Source organism: Cuculus canorus, chromosome 4 (genome assembly GCF_017976375.1).
Source record: "Cuculus canorus isolate bCucCan1 chromosome 4, bCucCan1.pri, whole genome shotgun sequence".
NCBI lineage: Eukaryota > Metazoa > Chordata > Aves > Cuculiformes > Cuculidae > Cuculus > Cuculus canorus.
Window position 1 is genome coordinate 34,850,832 of NC_071404.1, and position 25,127 is coordinate 34,875,958.

A 25,127-nucleotide genomic window follows, 5' to 3' on the forward strand; every position below is an offset into this window, starting at 1 on the left:
ATTCACCGCTACTTTTCTGGCAAGGACAGAATCAGCCCTCAAGTATCCAAAGCACCTTCAGGCTACTGGGTTTTTTGGCTCTGGTAGCAACTCCATAGCCTCAAGGTAATGTAAAGATTAATTATTTCAGAATTTACTGTCTCCTAGCATGCCAAAGATACCTAGTCCACAAAGGGTAAAAATTTCTACCTTCTCTCTACAAGGCACAAAGACCCAAAGTGGATAGAGATATTAATGAGGATGTTGCATACACACATTCATTAACAAAAACTCATGGCATATGCCAGAGGTGAGCACCTCTTACTTGGGAGTGTGGTAACAGTAAGAAATATTCAATGAAATACTGCAAAACCAAATAGGAACAAATATTAAATACTACCCATGAGAAGCTATAATTATTAGTTGCACTGGGTGAAATGAAAATTTAACATTAGCAAAAGCTGCCATTGAACCACCTGTTAAAAGCACTAAGAGCTGGTTCAGACATCCATCAGGAATGACTGAACATTAACAAAAGTTAGTGCAGTCCTTAGGCCAGTGAAGAACTGCATGTCTCACCAAAAACTTCCTTCAGTCAGGTCAAGCTGTGCATTACCTATTAACTGCCTTAGCAGATGAGTTTAAACCATCAATGACAAACTATTACACTTTCAGCTCAAATTCTAGAGCAAAATTTACCTTTACTAAGCTTTTCTGAAATTAAAAAAAAATGGCATAGCCAAGTTCTTCTTTCTCTAAAATCATAAGAGTTACATCCTAGGATTAGCAACAGCGTATTTTGCAGCTAGGAGGACAACATCACTTATTCACACACCCCAGATAGTCAACTGCAGCCAGAACATTCCTGAGCAATTAATTAACAAGGGTAACTACAACAGCAATGTTTTCTCCAGCCTACCCTTTGAGGCACAGAGCTGCCAACAGCACAAACAACGCAAGCCTACATTTAATTATCTAATCCAGTACTACTTCTAAGTTATAGTTAAGGTAGCAAGTAATTAGAAGCCTCTCCCAATCTCCCTCTTCTTTAGCCAAACCACCTTCTCATCTGTTAATAAGGGAGATGCTGGGCAGTTGTGTGTGGTGTCCCTCACCAGGAAGCTGCTGTTCTGCAGTTTTGCTGCACTTGGTATTGCTGTCCTTTAAAATTAGACTTCCAAAGCTACAGAAGAACTCTTTAAGAGTTCTTTAAGACAACTTAAGGGCTTCACTGTTCTCAACTGTGTCACCTGCAAACAGCATTAAAACAAAAACAAACCCAGACATTTACAGACTGAGAATTTGGCTTTTAAAACGGCACCTTAAGTCCTTAACCTGTTGGATTTATTTCTCCTTTTACAGACAATGATTATAATTGTTGACAGACCTATCAATAGCTTGCAAGAGCTCGCAACACAACCAAACTCAACAGCATGATAATTTTTTACTCCAAGGAAAATTACCTCAAGGAAACTATGTATACTAATTTTAGGAACATTCATAGCACAGGAAGGCAAGCCAGTAGAGATCCAATTAATGTTTAATTCTCTAAAGTGATATTGTCAAGAAGGTTGCTTAAGCATGGTGTGAGCCTACAGTTACTACATAACAAGCAATTGCTGGGTTTCTACCATGGCAAGGGATAACAGAATGCCATGAGAAAGCAATCCTTTTGTTTCCATTACAATTTATTTTACGTTTGTTTTACAATTGTCTGCCTACGCCCAAACAGAGCAGCAGAAGAGGACAAGAAAAAAAAAAAATTAACTTCTGCTTTAACTTCCTTAGGGATTTAAAGCACTTTCTGGGTATTCTAGTCCCTTGAAACTACACTGCTGTTAAATATAATAACACAAACCACAAGGAGTGTTAAGTATTGCATCTTTGAGACATAGAAGAGACAACTGCACCCTTGTGATAGCATGGTAATATAACAAGAGACAGTTCTCAAGAAAAACAATGCTCCTAAGACAGCAAGCTACTTTACCCAATGCCAAAACCAGATCATGTACACGTAAGCATTTTTATAATTCCATTACAACAGTGTCTGAGGACTAGAAATGCTTGTATATGCATCATAGTAGTCACTAGGGTAACAGAGGAAGTGTTCAGAAGAGGTTAGGGTTCCTCCCCAAGTAAATATGAACTATAGATAGTGTATACCAAGCTACAGGGAAAATATATAGAGGTTTTATTCTTTTCTCCATGAAGTTTGAACTGACTCAGAAGATAAAAAGCCATAAAACCCCCATACCTCGCCTGAGACAATGAAGGCTTTCCACATGCCAAGGTTCTCACACCACCAGTCTGTTCTTGCAATGTGCAGCTGAAGGTCATTGTGCTCTCTCTCCATCAGAGTAATTTCATCCTTCAGCTTAGAAACAATCTATGGAGGAAAGTTTTTTGATTACAATTGGTAAGAAAAAGCTTGTGCAACACGTATAGTTGTGTCTTTAGGGAAACTACTCAGAAAGGAGAAAAGGTCCAAAAGCAGGGAGAGAAAGAACAATTCACTTGGAAAAAAAAATCATGAGAGAATCTGATGCCTTTTATAAACTTGTAGAATGAACAGTAATCTTAAAAGTCAACCCCAATACTGAAAAAAAACCCCAAACAAATTAGAAGAACATGCTACTATCACACTACCAGCACAAAAGGCCCATTAGCTAGTATTATATATTACACATACATTATACATTTTATATAAACTTGAAATTACAATTACTGAAATATGAATTACTGAAGACATCCTCCTTATTTTTAGGTACATATAATGTGATTGAAAAACCTGGGAATAGATTTCATTTTGAGGAACTTAGCTACATTAACAATCACAGAGTAAGATACCACTGAATTCATTTTAGTTTTGGGAAGGGTTTATTATTGTGGAAAGCATGCATTTAAGATGTTCTCAGCAAGTCACAGCTCCCTGCCATAATCTCACAAAGGAGAAATAGTGTATCAGCACATTGGCAAGAAAATAGCAACTATACATACTACAAGGAGACATTATGACAGGAAAAGGTGGAAGCATAGGTAAGATGTGCCATTAGAAACACAGCAAAATAAGCTGACTTTTTTTCTTTCTAAATATGATATACCACACAGCCAAATTTATGAGCTTTAGTTGTATAACTTGCACCACAAGTGGTACGTCCTACTGAGCTACAGTAATTGTCTTTTACAGAATTGTTGTCTCATGTAAGATGTGAAATATTATCTGCACAACAGCCATGTAACAACCTTGTAGTATATACTTAATCTTCAGAAAAATGTTGCATTTTCTTTTACTACTGACATACAGACTGCTCTGCAAAACCGGTAAGGTTTCATCGTAAGTAAAGAGCTGCTGTGCTTCTAAAACAAACACTGAAATTTTATAAAAATACAGAATCCATTCAATTATTCTGTTTCAAAGATGTATATATTTCCAAAGATAAAGAATATTTTAAGAACACAAAAATACAGAGAAGAAACCCTCTACTTTAGAAGGGGTACAACTGCCACCTCTCAAAGAGCTTATGTATAGAAAGAATACAGCTATTATGTCTCAAGAATGCCAAGAGAGCATACAAAGGATAAATCCACGTGAACGCAACAATGCATAAAGCTTTAGTTATATAGTGCTTTTCATACAAAAGAAAAATTAAAACTGTAATGTTAGAAAAACAAATGGTACAGCCTAACACATACACAAGCACACCCACTTCTGTTTAGCACTTCTTGTGTCCTTCTCACTCTTTTTGCCCATTGTGCAAATTTTAACTTAAAAATAGTTGGTTATAAGAGTCTCTCTTATTTCTCAAAGTGAGTTTTACACTCATTCTTGGTACTGGTCCACTGGCAATATAAAAGAATTAAACAAGTTAACACAAAGACTCTCCAACTTCCACATAATTCCTGATAAGCGGGGAGATGTAAAATCCCACTTAATTTCAATTATTGTGTCAAACAGTTTGAAAATAAGGCTTGTCAAGCACTAGAAAGTGCTCTGAGTGGGGAAAGGTAAGGTTCTGCCTTGCTACTGAGGATGACAAGCTTGAACTCTAGAAAGAAAGCGATCCTTGCACATGTACTGTGGTTGCACAGGATGGCACAAGGCTGCACTCACAAACAAGGGAAAGAGCCGCTGAGCTATACTATAAATCATATTTGCAATCTTAGTAAAAACAGTTCTTAAAAAATAGACGAAATAAACAATTTAAACTGAACTCTGAACAATTTCACTTTCTTTAACAGGCTGACTGAAATAGCAATCTGACCTGTCCAAAAAGAGCAGGAGACAAACGGATGTTACACAAACACACACATAATATTCAAAAAAAAAAACCAAACAACTAAAGACACTAAAAGGTACTCACCTTTTTGTCAGGTTTTGGTGAATTACATAGGGAATTTAGAGCCTGTTTCTTGTATTCAAGCTTGTCATTTAGCTGGCGAAGTTTATTTACAGCATAACTGGCCTGTTCATTAATTCTTGTGCTGCATTCCTCAGCAGCTTCTTCACAACCTTGGCTCTAAGAATAAAGGATGGGAGTAAGTGCATTGTTAATATGAAAATGGAGACAGCCATTGTTTGATCCATAAACATTTTAAGTATAATGTCTTATTACAGACGAAAATATAGGTATAATATATTCTAACAGGTACTCCAACAATCAGATTCAACAGGAAACATCAGTCTTAAGAGAATCAAAACCAAGCATAACCACAGAAAAAGCCTCATTATCATTTATACTACAGCTCTTTGGCCACTCTTGCCAACTATGTAAAATGACCTTCAAGCTAAGACTTTAGTGCAAATGGAAGAATCAAATGTTATTGTAAATACAACAACAGCTTATTAGTCATGATCAATATTTAGAGTCAGATACAAAAGCAAAGACTTTGCTCTGAGCTGAGGGATGACGAGGGCTGGGGGTGGTTGCACAGGGGGAACAAAACCGAAAATCCCACAGTTCTAACAAACAGTCCTGCCTCCCACAGACTTTCACAAAACATATTTTTCACCCTACCAGAACAATATAAACCAAGTCCTTTCTCTTCACAAACAGTTTTTACTGCTGTTTTTAGAAGTATTAGTAAAAATGTGTTAAAGCTCCTATGATTTACCCATAACTCATAAATCACTTTCTCATATTCAGACAAACCAATAGTTTTTTCCAACATGTGTACTACAGCCACATAAAAAAACCAAAAAAAATTCATGTGTTTCAGTGACATTCTCTTTATATCTCTTGGCATTTGCCTTAGTCTCCACTTTCTTACTGCACTTTCCCACACAGGCATGGAGACCTCGAGGATCCAGCAAACACAGGACTGTGACGTTATCATTACCATGTTCATAGTTCTTTGTGGTCTGCTTGTGACTGAATATATCTTTATTTATCTGTGGGAAGTCATGACTCTAATCTCATGAACAAGAGTTCTGTGTTATTTAATTATACTCCCACTAAGTAAGCTGCATCACTATATAATTAAAAAGAAGGTGATAAAAGGGAGTCTCATTCTCTACTAAGTTCTTTTGAGTTTTAGAGGAGATAATCCTACTGGAAATTTTACAGTATTTTACATCTTAGTAAAAAAAAGTCTGAGAAGGGATACAGTAGCAACAGCAATTAGTTTCCTTAGTGTGATCCTTATGTGGAAGAGTAATGTAATGCAAGAGGCAGATCCATGCCCTTTTCCAGCTCTGTAGTGGCCTGCTATGCGGCTAGGTAAATAACATTAGCTCTATACCCAGTCTTTTCTTCTGTCTATTCTGCATGAACTGTAAACTCCTTAGGTCAGAGACTGCCTCCAAGCCTGTGTACAGAGCTCAGCTCACGGAAGCTCGTTGTCATCTCCTGGCACTACAATAATACAAACAGCAATAACTAATGATACTAGGTGTTACTCAAAACACCACTGAACAGAACCATAAAATAAAACCAAATACTTGTTGGGAAGCACAGAGGTAAAAAAGAATTAAAAAAAATATTTTCAACACTTAAGATTTAAAAGACTTTTCATATGAAGTTTGGTTCCAGTAATCAAAGAATTCAAATTAATAACAAATCAGTAAGGCCTTGCTCCCAGGGGCAGGTTATATGATTTCTCTGTCATTAGTGTTTCAGACACTTAGAGCAAAAAACACTGCTGAATCACTACGTTTATCACAAAAAAATGCTAGAATTACAAGATAACAAGTTACCTGTATTCAATTTATCAAATTTCACAAATAAACAACTTACACACTCCAAGCTGAGATCATACAGGGTTATGCTATTTTCCTGATTGCTAAACTGATAATGACTTTCATTCCTGTGAGCGCTGCAGAATGCAGACTTCGGGCTTATTATTGTGATCTTACACACGCAGCACCAACGCAACCACCAGACACTTTTTCTTCAAAGTGCTGAATGCAGGAACTGCTTGATTCTGTATTTTCATATCTACTCATGACCTTTTAAAGGAAGTTTGTCCAACGAGGAAAAAGTGATGACATACTGTGAAGTAAGCAGAGTGAGCTCGTTCCATGTGCAGCAGAATCAATAAAGTCTAGCCTTCCCCCAATTCCTATCACCTGACTTGATTTTCTCATGTTTAATTAGAGTTCACTATTTTGTCCTTCGCTCCATGAGGACACATGACAGCATTTTACCTAACCAGCTATAACAGTGAATTTTATAGAAAATTAACACAGGTAACTCCCATCATATCCCAGGAAGCAGGGACATAGACCTCCAAATCCAAAACTAAGAAACAATTAATATTTGCTAACAATATAGTTCCCTTCAGAATCATCAGGTTTCTGAGCTGTTGGTTTCCTGTTCACAGAGAGAAAAAATAAAAAGGCTATTAGCCAGTAGTGCATTTTCACCAACATCTGAAAGTCCTCTGGATATTTCAGAAAGAAGAAATTATTACAATCTCCTTTCACCTCAAAGATCCTGAAATTAGGCACAGAGCCATTAGGATTGCTCTATTTGAGAGATTCTCTAACAGTATATGCAACTTTGTAATTTACTTTCTGCTAAAAATGCCCCAACCAACCACATAAGCAAACTTGGCAATATATTAGTCTTCAAGGTTTCCCAGCAGATGCAGTCTTCAAGTCTGGCACATATATATCCAAGGACTCAGAGAAAGGACAGACGAGGCTAATGTCAAAGATGTAATTTTGCATCAGCTACGGTAAATGTTATCTGACAGAGGACAGCTAGCCCTGAAGTGTGGTGTCAGTTTTCTCTAAAAAATGGTTATGTATTTTATTTAGAAGCCAACACAGATAAAGAGATTAAAAAGCACAACTTTTAATACTTAGAAAGTTCTAGACCATAAACAGTCATAACCATAAACAGTCTTTTCTCTAAGTCCCACTGATTGCAAACACAAGGAAAGAAGGTCTTTGAAGTACCTACCACCCTCAACACAGAGCTGAGTTAGCACCAAGAAAAGTATAAAATCCATCTTGAATCTTTTGTCAAGGAATTCAAAAAGAAACAAACAACTAAAAAGTCAGCAAGCTCTAAAAGTTCATAGTGGAAGCAATTAATTTATAAAAGCTCATTTCCGCAGATTTGCCAATATGTAAACAATAGATTATAACAGCTCATCTACAGCGATGAAATGAATATTTAAGCAATAAATACAAAATACTTAAGTTCTGAAAAAAATATTTCTAAAAAGAGATCAGCACCTCAGGATTCTGCTTCTTATTTGTCCCTTTAGATCCAATTTTAGACAAAATCTTACACTTGACTGTGTCCTGAGCAAGTTCACATGTAAAGTGAAGATACTAATGCTGATCTGAAGTGGCAGTCCGACTGAAAGATGCTCACTTGTCTGAGAGATGCTCTTGTCAAAGTGCTCTTGGATAAATGTAACACAAGTTTCCTCGACATGACCAGTTTAGAGAACACTGAGTTACTGTTTATGACATTTTGAATGTTCAGGTTTAGTATTTTCAGTTCTAGTGCTATTTTGATCAGTCTTATCTCCCAAAATAGCATATTAATTTATACTACAAATAAATTTAAAAGGCACTAATAGTCTATTTTTCCTTACTTTTTCTCCTCTTCTGTGCAACTTCCAATACCTATTTAGTACCTAGGAAATGCATGCAGCACAGGGGCAGACACTGCCTAGACAGAAACCTAATGATGTTTCATTGAGATCTCCTTCACTGAACAATAGAGCAGCTGAGCTTTTATGAGCCATGTTTTGCATTGTCTGATACTGAGGAGTATAACGAAAGATACGGAATACAAAAGGCTTGGAAATTCTAAATACCTACTTTAATTTAAAGTTTAAGTACTCAATCACTTTGTATCATTTTGTTCCAAAGAGCTTGTAAACGTACCAGATTTACCTGACAAAACTACAAGAGTGATGATATTTATACATACACTAGAAAACAAAAGTAGGCCAAAGCTCACAAGAGATGCTACTACATGCTTTACTCAGGATCGTCTTCAGATCACCTTAAGCAACAGTGAAAGGAATTGTACATGTGACTCACCACTTCATCTTTATCCTCGGGAGTCAGCTGGGCAGAACTTCTTTCTTCTTCCTTCTTGACTGATCTCTCATATAAATCACTGACAATGAATGAGGGGTAGTACCTGTCCTTCAGAGTTTCATAAACATCTGCCTGAATTCTGTAGAATACTTCAATGCCTTTATTTCCCACGAGACTTTGTTGTATTTCTTTATAAAGGGATTTTTCCACAGGTATCTCTCTGCTTTCCACAAAAAAATTCTGATAAATTTCACTCACTAGTTGAGGTATTTCAGCCTAGGAGGCAAGGACAGAGAGGCAGGGAGAAGAGAATAATGAAAAAAGTTAAAAATATCAGGGTGATTCAGGATCCAGGTGTGTAATTTGAAGGATGATCAAGCTCATTTCATGATCAAATATACGAGAACACATCTGTGAATCTCACTACAGAGATGAAGCACACCGCCTGCACACCCAGGCTAAGAAGGGAATTGCACGAGATAAATATTGGTATTTGTTAAGTCAAGAAACAGATGTGCTCTAAAAGCACCATAGCTTCCATATTCACTGATTTAAAAGTACGCTACAAAGGCTGGTAATAAACAGAGAAAAAGTCCTAGAGCAACATTGTGGTCACCATTTTAAGTTGGGATTGTAGAGTTCAGCTGTACCACCTCTCCTGGCTTTCGCTGGATCGGATCAACTCACTTTATATGCAACTATAATTAATTTTGGAGGGGGAAAAGATAAAATGAAAAAGCACACTTGAAGAGAGATTTACCAGTACGCGAGGCCAGGTATTTCCATTGGGCACAGAACAGTGCACAGGATCAAACTTTGCAGCAGTGAACAGGGAAGAGAGGAAGTAATACAACACAGTCCACGACTATCTCCTCTAAATTATCATCTCTTTGAACTGACCCAAATTACAAAGATTTTATCCCCTTCCTTAGTATGGTGCAACATGCTTGCCTGCCTCATGTGACAATATCACAGCCACGTGGCTGCATGACACTACTTGTTTTGTAATCAAAGCTGCCCTTGTACCAGAAAACCTCTACATTCCAGGGAGTGACAGGAGCACGGTATGTCAGAATCTCTTTAAAAAAATGAGTAGTCTTCCATAAAGGCACTATACATCTTGCTTTGAAAGCAAGGAGAGAAATCACATCTGAAAGGTCATAAAACTACTTATAGCATCTTTTCCAATCAAGAGCTCTTTGTAAATCAACACTTATTTCTACAACTCCCTTCACAGTGTCTGATAAACCCTTCTTAAGAAGGCTTTCTAGTCCGAGTTGTTTGTCAGCCATTTCTTCAGACTGTATTAATGGCTCACTTCTTGTCCTCCACAATTTGCCACAATGGACTAGAATCTTTTTTCACAGGCCAGTAACAAAATTACAGTAAATAACAAGTTAACCAATACTGAATAAAATTTATCTTTCATGCTAGTGTGGATCCTAGGGCTTTAAAACCATTTCTCAAGAAAATTCACCTCACTGCTCACAAACAGCAAACGTGTCCTCTAGATTCTTGCCCTGCACCATTACTCCAGGATAGCTCTCGCAACTCTACGTGCTATTTCCTATCCCTGTTCCAAGGTTCTCCTTCCTACTTTACTTTAGCACAAATTACAATACAGCATTGTTTCTTCCCTCTAGAAGTAGTGCATCATTCCTGGAGGAACTTAGCTGCTTATACACTAACAGAACAGGGAGAGGAAGAAGTCTTTTAAAGCAAAATCTCTCTTTCAAAAGCATTTTATAAACATAATATACAAAATTTTTCATGGTTTTGGATTGAAAGAGCTACCTCTAATTGGGAAGAAGAGAAGTTTATGTACAGACTATCAAACTATAATGTATCTCTAAGTCTCACAAGAGTTGATAAGACTAAAGCAAATATTTCACTGCAAGTTTTTTTTCCTGGTGGAGGGGTAAATAATTCTGCTACTTTTGCAGTATAAGTATCCTTTTTACAGGTCACGTTGATACATCAAACAACCGTAAACTGTCATCACAATAGTCCACAATTTTTATTGCCATATTATCCCCAAACACTGACGTGAAGAAGTTAAATAACTTAAATTGCTTAGCACCTATCCTATGCTATCACTATTTTAAAAACATAAATATAAAGACGTTTCCTAACATCAACATCACAACAAGCAGAGATTCCAGTTACTGTACAAGCCACAAGGACTTGCAATTTCTTCCACCTTGTTAGCATTCTTCAGATACTCCACAGACTCCCAAAGACCCATCAAAGCCATCTTGTCCATCCTTTCCATGTAGATTCGGAAGTGCTCTCGGTATGAAGGGTTGGCCAAAATTTCTTCAAACTGAAGAATCTGCAAAAAGGAAAACTAAGAGTAAGAGTTGGGAAAATACCTCTCTCCAGCTTCTCTCCATCGCTCATTGGGAAAATCTTTGCACTTCATGTGCCCACAGAGCACCATGCATCCCAGGACACGTAAACTAGATTCAATTGCACAGACCTTCTGCAGTAGTAGTTTTGCTTAATTTAAAAAAGAAAATATCAAAACTAGGAGTTGTAAGCATTTATAAGATTAATGCATCTGTGCTTCTACTAGATCGGAATTGTTTCCACATGTTTTATATCCAGGAAATAAGACTACATTTCAAAGGACGAAGATGGTACTTCAATGCATTCCTTAGATGCTGTTGCCAACAATTTAACTTCTGGTGTTCCAAGGAACCAAGCTGAAAGCTGACCGATCTATTCTTTGCTTGATTCAAATAAAGAGTAGCACCAGCAACTTCCATGCCACAGGCCACAGACCTTTGAGATGCATCTCAATTATTCCTAGAGACACAAAGACGGAGCACAGCTCTTTCTCCTGGCAGCTAGGGCATTTGGTGGCCATTTCCCATTAACTGAGTGTTATTGAAAAGCATCTATCAGAACTGCAGTCAGGAAAGAGTACAGGCTATGATGCAGTGCTCAGGACTCTTTCTCAGATGAGAGAGGAGGGTGTATGTCATGCAGAAGAGGAAACGAAACAGACACTTCCCACACCCAAGCAGATGCTGCAGCCATTAAGCTGTTGGATTCAAAAAACCCACATTATCACTTCCTTATTCTCTACTATTCTTATGAATCCAAGCCTTTTCTTTGAGACAAACACCTGAAAACAAAATAGCTCCCTGACAAACTGAACAATCTTCCCATATTGAACAGAATGAACAACCTTAGCTTTCTTTGAAAAAGAGGACCAATTTTCAAACCAGCTTATCTAAATCAATGACCCCTTCCTCTCCAACTGTTCAGTCTAGCAGCTGAACCAGTTTTCATGTAGCTCATTTAGTGCCATATTGCCAGAAATAAATTTAAAAAAAAAAAAAAAAAAAGAGTGGTCTTGGTCTCTTCATAGACACCATCCAATTCACATTTTTTTCTTTGAAATTAAAAGCAGATCTTTAAGCCCTGGGGCTAATGAATGCTTCCTATGACTTTGTATTTTATAGAAAAGATAATTTGGTGTGAAGGAAGATCTGAATTCCAACTGAGACTGAGGCATTAATAATTTCTCTAACACAGGTTTTCTGATACCTAATAACAATACAATTCAGGTCATGTATCAGCATATCTCTCTCTGGAAAGACCACCTGTTTTCCTACACCAAATACCTGTGAGACTACCACAAAGTTACATTTAAGAAAAACAGTTTGCTGGACTCAAGCTGTAAAGGAGAAACCACATACACATGTATGTACACAATTAATAGCCCGACTCACTTCCTCAACGAACCAAGCTAAAGAAGGTTCTTTAAAAACTGCAGTCACCTATGTTTTGCCTGAAACAGCTCCCCCATATTTTGGGAAGTGTTTAAGTAAATTTGTTTGTCTCTGCTGAAATGCTCATTTTCATCTGCAAAATTCCTCAGTGACAATCATGTACCACTCCTCCCCATCCGTTATTATACCAATATCATCCGGACGTGGCTTGTTCTTAGTATAAGAGCTATTCAGGTATATGAACATGACAAACTCCTGCCTTTGAGAGCTCATTCTATAATCTGCACTGAGCAGCACAGAGAGAGATGAAGCTAGGCTTATTACAGAAATGGTGATCAGATCGTCAAAGAGAACAACAAAGATGACAATTCAAAGGCCAGTTTGTGGTTTAGTCTCATTGCTGTGCATCATTATACTCCCTATTCCAATATTTTATCAAGGACAATGATTTAAAAGACAAGTACTAAAGGGTCTTTCAGCCTCTTCAACAGCTATCTTCACCATCTCTGGGACTGTCAGCTCTGTGAATGATAGCAGAGGCTGTAAATCACTCACAACACGGAGAACATGCCATCACTTCTCAAGCGAGAGGTCATCTTGGTGACCTCTAATATGCCTCTATTCTCCACGGTATTTCCAATCAGGCTGCCAGCAAAGACAGTCATTAACAACTACCCCTCTCAATACTTAACAGTGGGCAAGTGGTGCTGTATAGAGCAAGGCAAGTGCAACGACCCCTTTCGCCGACCAAAGGGTCCATTGCACCTTAGTGTATGGTGCCCAATAGTAATTAAAGTAGAGGCGCCTAATGATGCTGTTACACAAACCTCCTAATAGTTACCTTGCAAACTGAAATATTTGAACAAAACAAATTAATGGACAGAAAAACTTATTTAAACAACTCTTGCAGAAATGAAACCTCAAACGTTTTTTAGATTTTTGTTTGGTTGTTTAAGACTTGACCGCACTGGAATTATTTAACATGTTACAAACACTGTACTATAAACATTTTTAAGACTTCAATGACAACAATGACGGACAAAAGAGGTTTTTAGATTTGAGGTGATATCTTATCATAAATATATGCAAACAAGGAAGTGTTCCATGGGGGATCCTTCCTTCTCTCATTTAAAGAACAAGATTCTGCAGTAATTTGTAATCCTCAGCAAAAGATAATTTTATAACTCAGTATCACCACAGATTAGAGTACAAAGCTCTAAGCCATGTAGGCACATGGCATGCATTACAGTATGTGTACACCCTCAAATCTAATATCCCGTTAGCAGATATAATCTTAGAAGTCTATCAGCCTCAACAGCAACCCTTCAAGTCCTTTTAAATCCAGAGCAACTTCTGGGTTTGGAAAAAACAGCAGTTTTACTTCTGCCACATCCCTTCCCCACTCCAACAGGAAAGTAAATAATATACCACAGCTATAGGCCTCTGTTAAATACTAGGAAGGAGTTAGATCCCCAGCCCCCGGGCAGGTTGCTTTAAGCAGCATCCCTAGCATGGGCACACAGAATAGTCTTGTTCCAGGCCCTACAAAGCAGAGACCAGGTCTTGGCAAATCCCTAATGACAGTTGCAACCTCTCTCTGAAGAGGAACCTAAAACAGCTACTTAACTTGGAAGGGCCTGTACAGGCACCAGACACTGCACAGATGCACTGTACTATATTTCTTTGCAACACGCCAGGTTCCCATCCACTACAGCCACACCGGCTGATAATGACTGACTACAACACAGCTGGTAATGGCACTGCAGATCATGGGCAAGGGGAACAGAATTTAGGTCAGTAGTGGAGGTTTTCTGCTGAGATGATGCCACCCAGTCAGGCTGCATTACTTCTGCTTTCATTTGGGGGAGGATTTATTGCTGGGTTTTGGGTTGTTTTTTTTTCATAGAAGATATGAATAAGAAGAAAGCAACAAATAATACTGCAAAAATAGGTGCCTCTTTCCAAGCTACATTTTAAACTCCATTAACTAATGCTTTATCTATATATCAATGAAAATTAAAGCACATACTATTATTATTTTTTAAAAAAGGCAAGTCATCAGAAGGATATCTTTGTCATATACAGCAGCAGCTGAAGGAAATGCAACTATTAGTTACATACGTGGAAGTATTATACAACATAAGGTATGTGGCTATTTCACTGCACATACACTAATGGAAAATCCCTGCCTGCAGACTCACACATTCATGTACATACTTCTGTCATAAGATTACCCATCTCAGGCAACAGAGGACAACAATTTAAGCTCTTTTTCTTTATATCCCCGAATTCTATACCATGAGATATCCTGACACAATGTGATGTCACAGCCTGAAGCTTCGAAATCACAGTGAAAATCTGATCAGTCACCAGTTAAATCAGCATCTATCCACAGATGTGGTGAAAGCAAGGTCTTTTACAGCAGTTTCAACTTCGTCCTCATCAGAAGGATTACAAACATGGACTGTGTGCCTCAAAATACACTCAGGTGGCTTCCTTGCTATTTCACAGCTTGTCAAGGCTCAGATCCCCAAGAGCTCCTCCTACCATCCATGTTTCTCAGAACAGCTCCACTAAGGAGATCTGTGACCTCACACATCAAATCTCACATACGCGGCGATGTGGCTGTTATGATCAACACAGTAGATCAAACAATTGGTTTGCTGAATAAATACAGACAACAAGAACACAGCAAAAGTCTGCATCCTCAGTGTCCCTCACGTCCCATCCAGCTACAAGGACAGATGCAGCCACTCAAACAGAACTCTTTAGGGAACATGCAGCCATCCAGGTCCCGGGCTGCAGGGCGTGCCTGAGTTTTGTGACAGTGTCAGAGAGCAGCAGCAAGGTAACCTGTGGGAGATGCATCCAAGTAAAGGAACTGCTGAGCCTCTTTCCTCACAACAGAGAGTTGGCAACAACAGAGGAGAGAAGCAGTCTTGCTATTTTCTACGCTGACATGGGTATGGAAGGGTTCTAGGGCTCCTCCACAGAAACACAATAAAAGCTTAAAAAAGAGCAGCCCCGGTTCCCATAATTTCCACCATCACTGCAACAAATGCCTGTGCAAAGAGTCTTTATTCCTATTAATAGTACCATTAACTCAATATGGAGCTGCTTATGGGTATATTTGCAAGATATAATCCTGGGCCAGCAGCTTTCACCAAAAATCCGTCTGGTCATACAACATGCAACATTAATAACAGCAATTCCTCTGGTTTTAATTACAATATCATATTATACTTCTGATCAACCCCTGCCCCTACCCAGCACAGTTTCACTGCTTGACCCTGCTCCTCAACAATATTACGTCACCGTCTATCTATCCTGGACAGTCCATGACGTCCCAGCAGGCACCGAAAGTGGCATCAGTGGCTCATGCAGTGCAGCCACATGCTTCCGTCTTTCCTTTTCTCCCTGGCACCTCTTGCTACTCCCAACTTCAGGAAACAGATGAGGACTGCATTGGCACAATCTATAACACACCACATGAAATCACGCTCTAAGAAAGAGTAAGGGTAGAGAATTGGTCTCTTTTTCAGACCTTACTCAAAGACAAAACAGAAACAGTAAGAACTATTTCCCTGTCATACAACTTTTTCTTCATGTGCAACTAAGTTACAATTATTATACAGACCTAATGAAAATTAAAGATACCTGCACAAATAGACAACTTCTCTCCTACCTACATGAAAAAGATAAGAGTCTTATTTCTAATTTTAATACATCAATTCCTGTGCTTTTCCCTAAGGGGACAGAGTAAGTTACACACAGAAGTCACTAACCTTTAATAAGTTTAGCAAGGATAAGTAGCTACAACTTTAATTTTGTATATGCTGGCTAATACAACGGCAGTTTCTTTCAATTCCAGACTACAGTGATGTTGAAAATCTGCATTCAATCAACAGCATTACCAGAGTTTTTCTGCAACTGCCCTTAATTTTGCCAACTGCCTTCCACAAGCTTGCTTTTGAATAACCTAGTGTTTGCAAAACCCACAGACATTTCCTATACTAAATATAACAAGGGCCAATAACCCACTGCACATATGATGGCAATCTTTTATTTGAAAGCAAGTTGCTATCTCTGAAAGGTCACTATCATGTCCTTATTAACTCCCTACTTGCAGTATGTCTGAAAAATCACACAGTCTAACAAGCTATTCGAACCTTTATGAAGTTTCACATTTAGCAATATTTCAAGTTGAATAATCAGTATCTTTTTATGGGTACCTCAGTGATCTTTTCCCAAGAAAAATAAACTATGCATTAATTCATAAGTAACTTCTGGAGGAAGGGAGAGATTAATGACAATGAGGCTAATATGTTACAGTGCTAATACATTTAGAATGACCTTCAATCAATGTATGTGCTACTCAATTGATACCTTCTGACTCTGGCGGCCATCGCCTTCATCAGAAACACCATCTTCCTGCTGATCATAAGCAGGCCCTCCCAGGAGCCTTATTCTCTTCTCGCATTGCTTCTTTGCCACCGTCAGCTGATTAATATACCTCTTCACATTGCGAGCCCTCAGCAGGTCAGCTTTCATTGCCGCAGATTCTTTTCCTTTTGAATCTAAGAATAAAGCAAATCAGAGAGAGTCTTTTACAACACGAAAACGTTGTTGCATCACTGCCTCTGCGACCTGCCTCATAAAAGCATTTGTCATTCAGGAATCAACTATGCAGAGGAGCCCAGAAACTGGTAAGTTTGTATTTGAAAGAGAAAGACAATCTGGAAACACTCTCCAATAATACCTCATGGACTCATATCAAACAGTTCAGAAAAATCCTTATGCAAATATCCTGTGAAATCTGATCCCTCCAGCTTTCTTCCCATAGCTTGTTGCAAGAGACAGGCAAAATGCAAGACTTGTACTACTTCTACTGACATATATTTATCAGATGGCATTAGGAAATTAATTACAGCCATGGAATATGATAACACATGGAGCTGATGTCTTATGTACTTTACCGAACACAACAATGACTGCCCAGAGTAATGAGGGACTCGATTTCCTTCAGCCCAGCGTTACACATTCCCATGCACCTCATTTGCAAATTCAAATTTCTTGAGCCCAATGCAAACAGCACATGATACAGCGTCTCCTCCAGACAACAACACTGACAGAAGCTCACTCAAAATGGTCAGGTGACTAAGAAAATAAAATCTTATAATGCCACATCAAGACCTCACAGTACTGTTAAACAGTGAAGTAACATGAATATGATGGTCAGTTGAACTTGGTAATAAAAGGTGTAATGTTTGTATATACTACATTGCAGCCTCTTGAGCTAATTGCCAAGGCCTAAAAAGAAGCAGCAGATAAAGCAGATTAAAAAAATATATTGCATTGAAATAATTCCTGTTTTACATCTGCAGGATGCAAGGGATTCACATGTATACACTGGTTACATTTTCCTCTTGTTCAATAAGAATTCAAACTTTTGCAGGCTGCAACTAGAGCTCAGTACCAAAGTATCTGGCTTGTACTCAGATCTGGATTATACTGCACAGGTGTAAATGACAGAGATTGATACTGCTGTGTTTTTGAATTATCAAATGCTGGTAAAATGATGTAGATGAACACAGCATTCCATTTTCAAATCAGTTGCTGGAAAGCAACAACCACACAGCTAGGTTTGCGAATGCATACACAGAAAAAGGAAACCTCTTAGGAATTATTTTCAATAGGTATTTTAAACACATATTAATCTAATGAGAATGATAGTCCCTAATCTCTTGGTTAGAGACTTGCTTGCCCAGCTAGACTCCCACAAGTCTATGGGGCCGGATGGGATCCGCCCAAGAGTATTGAAGGAGCTGGCGGATGTGGTTTCCAAACCCCTTTCCATCATCTTCCAGCGGTCCTGGCTGACTGGGGGAGTTCCACTGGACTGGAGGCTGGCTGATGTATCCATCTACAAGAAGGGTTGCAGGGAGGATCCAGGGAACTACAGGCCTGTCAGTCTGACCTCAGTGCCAGGGAAAGTCATGGAACAGGTGATCTTGAGTGCTATCATGAAGCACATGCAAGAGAACCGGGTGATCAGGCCCAGTCAACACGGGTTCGTGAAAGGCAGATCTTTGCCAAACTAACCTGATTGCCTTCTATAACAAAGTGACTCAACTACTGGATGAGGGAAAGGCTGTGGATGTAGTCTTCTTGGACTTCAGTAAAGTCTTTGACACAGTTTCTCACAGCATTCTGCTTCACAAACTGTCAGCCTCTGGCCTGGACAGGCGCACACTCTCCTGGGTTGAAAACTGGTTGGATGGCCGGGCCCAGAGAGTGGTGGTCAATGGAGTTAACTCCAGCTGGAGGCCAGTCACAAGTGGAGTTCCCCAGGGCTCGGTACTGGGTCCAGCTCTGTTCAATGTCTTTATCAATGACCTGGATGAAGGCATTGAGTGCACCCTCAGCAAGTTTGCAGATGACACTAAGCTGGGTGGAAGTGTGGATCTGCTGGAGGGTAGGGAGGTTCTGCAAAGGGATCTTAACAGGTTGGACTGTTGGGCTGAGACCAATGGCATGAGGTTTAACAAAACCAAATGCCAGGTCCGGCACTTGGGGCATAACAACCCTATGCAGTGCTACAGACCAGGAGAAGAGTGTCTGGAAAGCTGCATGGAGGAGAGGGACCTGGGGGTAATGGTTGACAGCCGACTGAACATGAGCCAGCAGTGTGCCCAGGTGGCCAAGAAGGCCAACGGCATCTTGGCTTGTATCAGAAACGGTGTGACCAGCAGGTCCAGGGAGATTATTCTCCCTCTGTACTCGGCACTGGTGAGACTGCGACTTGAGTTCTGTGTTCAGTTCTGGGCCCCTCACCACAAGAAGGATGTTGAGGGTCTGGAGTGTGTCCAGAGAAGAGCAACGAAGCTGGTGAGGGGGGTGGAGAACAAGTCTTACGAGGAGCGGCTGAGAGAGCTGGGGTTGTTTAGCCTGGAGAAGAGGAGGCTGAGGGGAGACCTTATTGCTTTCTACAACTGCCTGAAAGGAGGTTGTGGAGAAGAGGGAGCTGGGATCTTCTCCCAAGTGACAGGAGACAGGACAAGAGGGAATGGCCTCAAGCTCCGCCAGGGAAGGTTCAGGCTGGACATCAGGAAAATTTTTTTCACGGAAAGGGTCACTGGGCACTGGCAGAGGCTGCCCAGGGAGGTGGTCGAGTCTCCTTCCCTGGAGATGTTTAAGGTACAGGTGGATGAGGTGCTGAGGGCCATGTTTTAAGGATTGTTAGGAATGGTTGGACTTGATGATCCAGTGGGTCCTTTCCAACCTAGTGATTCTATGATTTCTAATACAGTACCTTCTACTTTTAGGACTGTTTTCATGCTTCTACTCCCCCCTCCCTCAAAGCCACATGTAACTACTGCATGTGACCCTAAGTTTTGTTACTCATATACTGAAAAGCCAACTCAAGGCATTTGGAGCTCCCTGAAGTTCTAACACAATGCGAGTACAAAAATTCTCCCAATATATTTTCCCATATTTTGAATCTCATTTTATTTGTTGCATGTATTTATTCACATTGGTAGGGAACCTTCCTGATTCAAAGACTTCTCCTGTTTCATGGATTAGTGCCATTTGCATCTGAGGTGCCATATATTAGTGAACTACAGAGATTACACTTGCTGAAGCAAAAAAGGAGTTTACCGTGAAAAAAAAAAACAAACCCACAAGCCATCTGTTTTCCTGGCACATATCTCACAGGGAAGTCAGAGCATCTAACTTAGTGTTTCAGTTTCCTGACCAGAGGTACCAGTATTAATGAAAGAACAAGGAAGAAGAACAAAAAAAAAAAAAAAAAAAAAAAAAAAAAGGCAGGAAAAGACCCTTAAGGAAACATTAACGCTCCCTTTCAATTTAGAACATTTGCAGTTAATATAAATGCATAGCTGTTTAAAATGAAGATTAAAATCCAACATCTCCCCTCCTGCATTTGACTCTAAGATAATTTCTAAAGGTTCTCAATTCTCCCAACAGTTTAAATACTGTGGGCTCAAAACACATGCCTGAAAACTCATGTTTCGAAAGGCCATGACCAGTGCTACACAATGATCATTCAGCCTTCTTAAAATACAAGTATCCTTCTTAGTAAAAACAAAGCATTCTTTGAAGGTTTTCAAAGTGAGCATTGCCTATTTTACCTGAAGTCTTATCATCCTGTGATTGCAGTAGGTCTCCAGCACAGACTCATGAGCCCTATATCCTGCCTTCTTCCAGTGATTAATTACTTTCTTAGCAAAGATCCTTCAGAAACATTTGCCTCGCTCAGCTCTTCATATCCTTAACTAGCCACTTCATGTAAGAAACACTGCCAGGCTGTTCTTGCTGTTCATGCCTGTTCATGAATAAACAGGACTAGTCAAAATAAAAGACTGTCAGCACAACTCCTTCACAAATAAACAAGTAGTAGACGAAAAGTAGCCCAACACGGCACATGGCCAACACTGCAGTGCAGGAGAGATGGCATGGAAGCATGGATAACCACTGAACGTGACTTTCCTTGCCCCAAGTTTGAAAGATAAACTAGCACAAGTCAGGAGGAGCATTCTCATGTTAACTGAGGAAGGTCAGGGTTATCACTGTTTTTTTCCTAACCCTAACCTCCTTTTGAGGTTTGACAATTCTCAGATTTTCAAATCTAAATTGCTCTGGGCTTTTATTTTAATTACTAAGTTCTATCAAAAAACTATTTTAAGCTATAAAGAGGACTTACTTCTAATCTATTCTTACCTGATCCCACCACAACTAAAGTACTCAGGTACAAAGAAGAGCCTTTTTTTCCCTTTCTGAATATCAGCAAGATTATGTTCACTACCTTCAGGTATCATTGCATAAATTAAACAAAAGCAGACAGTTACAAAAGAAAAGGCTTGCCTTTATTCACATAATCCTCAGCAAGCTTCAATAAAAGACAGAGAAATAGATACATGCTACTGTGAGACACCATTTCATCGTTACACAAGGAAAGAAAATGCATACCTTGAATTTATTTTTTTAAAAAACTAATAACAACTTCACAGTTTGAAGATAATATTATTATTAAAAACAAACAAAAAAAAAACCCACTCCTCACGAGCAAAACAAGAGAGATACTTCTTTGGTACATTCTCACATGAGTTGCATACACCTTTTCCAGCAACAGCGGAACAAGGACTCATTCCTCTAAGGAGCTAAAGGGTCTTTAAGCTACTTACTCCACAATAAATCTCCTTAAGAGGGTAAATTTTGACAAGACATGCACTGCCATGAGGGAATATCATAACCCCAGCAGGGTACTGTCCACTCCTCCCAAGGGCATCAAAATGCAATTAGTACCAAAAGCAGAATTTCAAATTCTAGTTATTCATTGCCAGCTGTGGGGAATGCAAGTTGCACTAGACAACAGTAAAACACAAATGGTCCAAATGAGCTCAAACTCACCAAGCAATAAAATCTAAGCTACCTGTGCAAATCTTTTTTACTCCATCCGTTTCTGCTCATCCAGAGCGACTTCTGACAAACCTTCTGCGTTTTCATCCGCATCACTCAGTACTACCTTGATTAGAACTAGGCCAGGAGCAGATCCTAGAACCCACCAAAATCATTTCTGGGAATGGATTCCCCAGATCTAATTTTCTTTCCTCTTCTTTTTTGGCAGATCTGCTACTTAGTCACTAATACTGCAGCACAGTCACACCACCTGTGTTTCAGTCAGAATGCTGGGCCTTGCAAAGAATAGTGATGCCAACAAATGCCACACAAACTTTATTACTACATACCACAGCAAGTGGTACAACCTATAAATAATGTAAATGAAGACAAAATACATAAAGACTGCTTAAAGCACAAACTAAGTTGTATTGTAGTACTTCATAAACTGTTTCTTCTCTTGATAGAAGCAGTATAAAACAGACTTCTCATATTAACTTCAATGTTATACTGCAAAAACCTGAATAAAACTGGAAGTACAAGTTCTTGTTCTTCCAAAGTTTCAAGAACTACAGATACCTGACACTTGGCAGCACATACAACAGCACTGACTCATCTGACTAGTCTCCAGAGGTGCTACGCACATGTACAACACCATATGTGTTTCTGCAAGAATTTTTGCGAGAGCTGAGCTAAGCACATGCAGTGCCTACTTAATGCCCTGCTGAAGTACTTAAGTAGTCAACATCAACTTAACATTTTCATATAAATAGTAACTGTAACCATCTACATACAATTTACCAATCATTATAGACCTCTTTGGACCCTCAGAAACTTTGAATTACACGTTTTCAAAACCTACATAGACCTGGAAAAGTATTTGTTCGATTCTAAAAGAGTAGGCTAGAATTTGAGAAGAACAGTACAGACAGTTCTTCTACTGCCCACGGTACAAGCAAAGGGAAAGGCAGCCCTGGGGTTAGACAAGAGAATAAGTGAAAAAATGTGAAACAGCAAACAATTCAGGCAACACATCTAGGGAAAGGGACTTAAAGGCAAATCACGAAGCATTTAGGCACTGATAATTAGCAATATGTAGTGCAACACAGCCTCCTATGTCACAGCCACAGTTGAGCAAAACAAAATGCAAACTGGAAGTAAGGTAAATTTGAGCATGTAAGTATGTACTATACAATAAAATAATAATATCTACTACATACAGCCCCTGTCTGTACATCCCTGTGCTCCTCTTGGTCACTCCTCTCTGATCAGTCAGCCTCTTCCCTTTCTCTCTCACTGATGGGCACCTCTCCAGCTGTTTACAAGATGCATTACCATCAACAGCCCACAAAGGATCTCAGGAGGAGAAAGGCAACCCGCCTCTATGGACCCAATGTGCAAAACAACAAAACAGAACAAATGAGCCCACCATGAGCAGAGTCACAGAAACCTTCACTTTTGTCCACAAGGAATCCCTCCTCATCTACTGCTCAAGCACAACGTGCAAGCACAACAGCAGCTCTTTATGCCTTGCCAAAAAACTATGCAAAAATAATTGTGTGCATGTTTATCCCTGTGTGGAGGATGGAGGGGGAGGAATCATAATATAGTTTTATCATAATTAAGTTAGATGACATCTGTAATGCGCTAGGATGCAGAAGTACCCATTTTACCTCACTTCAAATTATCATCTTGACAAAACCCATACACCACAACCCACAGGCCCAAGTTAGCTTGCAGCCCTTAGTTTCTGAAAGAAAATTCCCTTAACAGCTGAAGATTCAAACCTCTTTTGCAATCACAGTACCTAAAAAAGCCTGCCCACAGACAGTCCTGTTTCTGTACCAGTCATCAGCTCCACTTATAAAAGCAACTATCTACATGCACAGGGACGAAATGCTCAGGAAAAATCTACCGCAATACAGCAGAACTATTCATACACAAATGACTGCTTATCAGGTCCATCTCGCAATCCCTGCATGAAAAGGACCAGTCTTCTCTACAGCTATGCCCTGGGGTTGATTATAATGTGGAGTCTGAGAAATGGTCCCATCCCATCATTTAAGAGTGGTTTCCGGTCATGCTGTGAAGTCAAGTATAAAGTACAAGGCACAGGAAATCAGAAGACAAACCAAACAAATCCTTTTAGAGCGTGGGGAGGGGAAAAAAAGTGTGTTGAGAATTGTTGTTCTACCCAATAACAAGGTATGTGCCTTCATGGGGTTGTTTTAAACAGCAGCTAATAAAAAGGGATCCTTGCTCAAATTCTTGTAGGATCCTGTAATATAATATCAGTAAGAGAAGAAACAAAATTGTGTCTGTTAAAATCAGAACTACAGCAAATACTGAATTATTACAGCAACTTACCTTTGTTATTTCATGACTGTTTTCGAAGTATCTTCTTCAGAAAAATTAAGACCTACTTTTGCTTCTAGAAACTCAGGTCCTCTCGCTCACGCTACAATGCCCAATTTGTATAGTAGTATATTTACAAGCCGCTTTACTAGATCAGAATGCAGTAAATATTTTCAGATAAGCATTTCTAGTCCTTCAAAATTTTTAACACATAGGTTTTGTAAAAAAAAACAAAACAAAAAAAAACAACATAAACCACCTAAAATATTAGGTTCGGTACTTCCAAGGAAAGGCAAAACAAGGAGAAAGTTTTAGCGTTAAAGATACAGAAAGATATGATTCTTCCAACCAGAGCACACATGACTGTAGACAAGAACATAGACCAAAAATATCAGCAGGCAGGAAAAGGAAGGATGAGTTTTAAAAAAAAACTTAAAAAGACAACCAAAGCCTTCTCTTACAGGCAACGCTGGAGTGACCCTGACTATTTTGGAAGAGGATACATAGGAAGACACAGTCTGGAGAAGTAACATAGATACCACATAAGATGTCGCGCTTTTCTGCAACTGTAAATGAGGGAAGTAGTGTAGTGTCATCACAAGAGATAACAGCTGCTATTTACAATGGCCTGCACTGTTCCAAAATAAACCCTCAACTTCTCTGAAAACACTAATACTGCATTAGGTTTCTTATTCAGCTATAGCAATGACCATAAGCAATCTTCCTGGCCACAGTAGTTGTATCACTCACCCACAACAGGCATCACACTGTAAACCTCTCAAGTATTTTTGTCTCTAACTTTTAAAGACATTTGACACTCTCAGGCAGTCAAATGCAAAACTTAATGCTTAACATGAATCAGATGCTTTAGTACATTTTCATTTGTTCTCCTACACTCAACATGCCAGGAGATCCAAATGATAGAAATCTGAAAAGAAAAAAGATCCTATAACATTCCATATTTTACTACAGAGGGCTTACTACAATGACATTTAGATGGACTTTAAGGTACTTTCTGCTTTTATTGAAGAGCCTTAATAGCGAAATATTTTGCCAATAGGTGGCACCAACACTAGAGAAATCAAGTGTAAAGAACCCTGTCCTTGCTGAGGGGCAAGTCTTCCTTTCCA

General features: G+C 39.2%; 1 protein-coding gene across 2 annotated transcripts in view; it reads right to left on the minus strand.

The window, feature by feature from the left end:
• The window catches only part of SNX25 (sorting nexin 25), an 84,143-nt gene that overhangs the window by 17,136 nt on the left and 41,880 nt on the right, over window positions 1–25,127 (minus strand). For both annotated transcript variants that reach the window (XM_054064876.1, XM_054064878.1), the window contains exons 7-11: window positions 16,609–16,799; window positions 10,683–10,814; window positions 8,483–8,758; window positions 4,341–4,496; window positions 2,234–2,365 (exon numbers count right to left, since the gene is read on the minus strand). In XM_054064876.1, coding sequence (XP_053920851.1) covers window positions 2,234–2,365; window positions 4,341–4,496; window positions 8,483–8,758; window positions 10,683–10,814; window positions 16,609–16,799 — 887 coding nt within the window. The remainder of the gene's footprint in view (window positions 1–2,233; window positions 2,366–4,340; window positions 4,497–8,482; window positions 8,759–10,682; window positions 10,815–16,608; window positions 16,800–25,127) is intronic.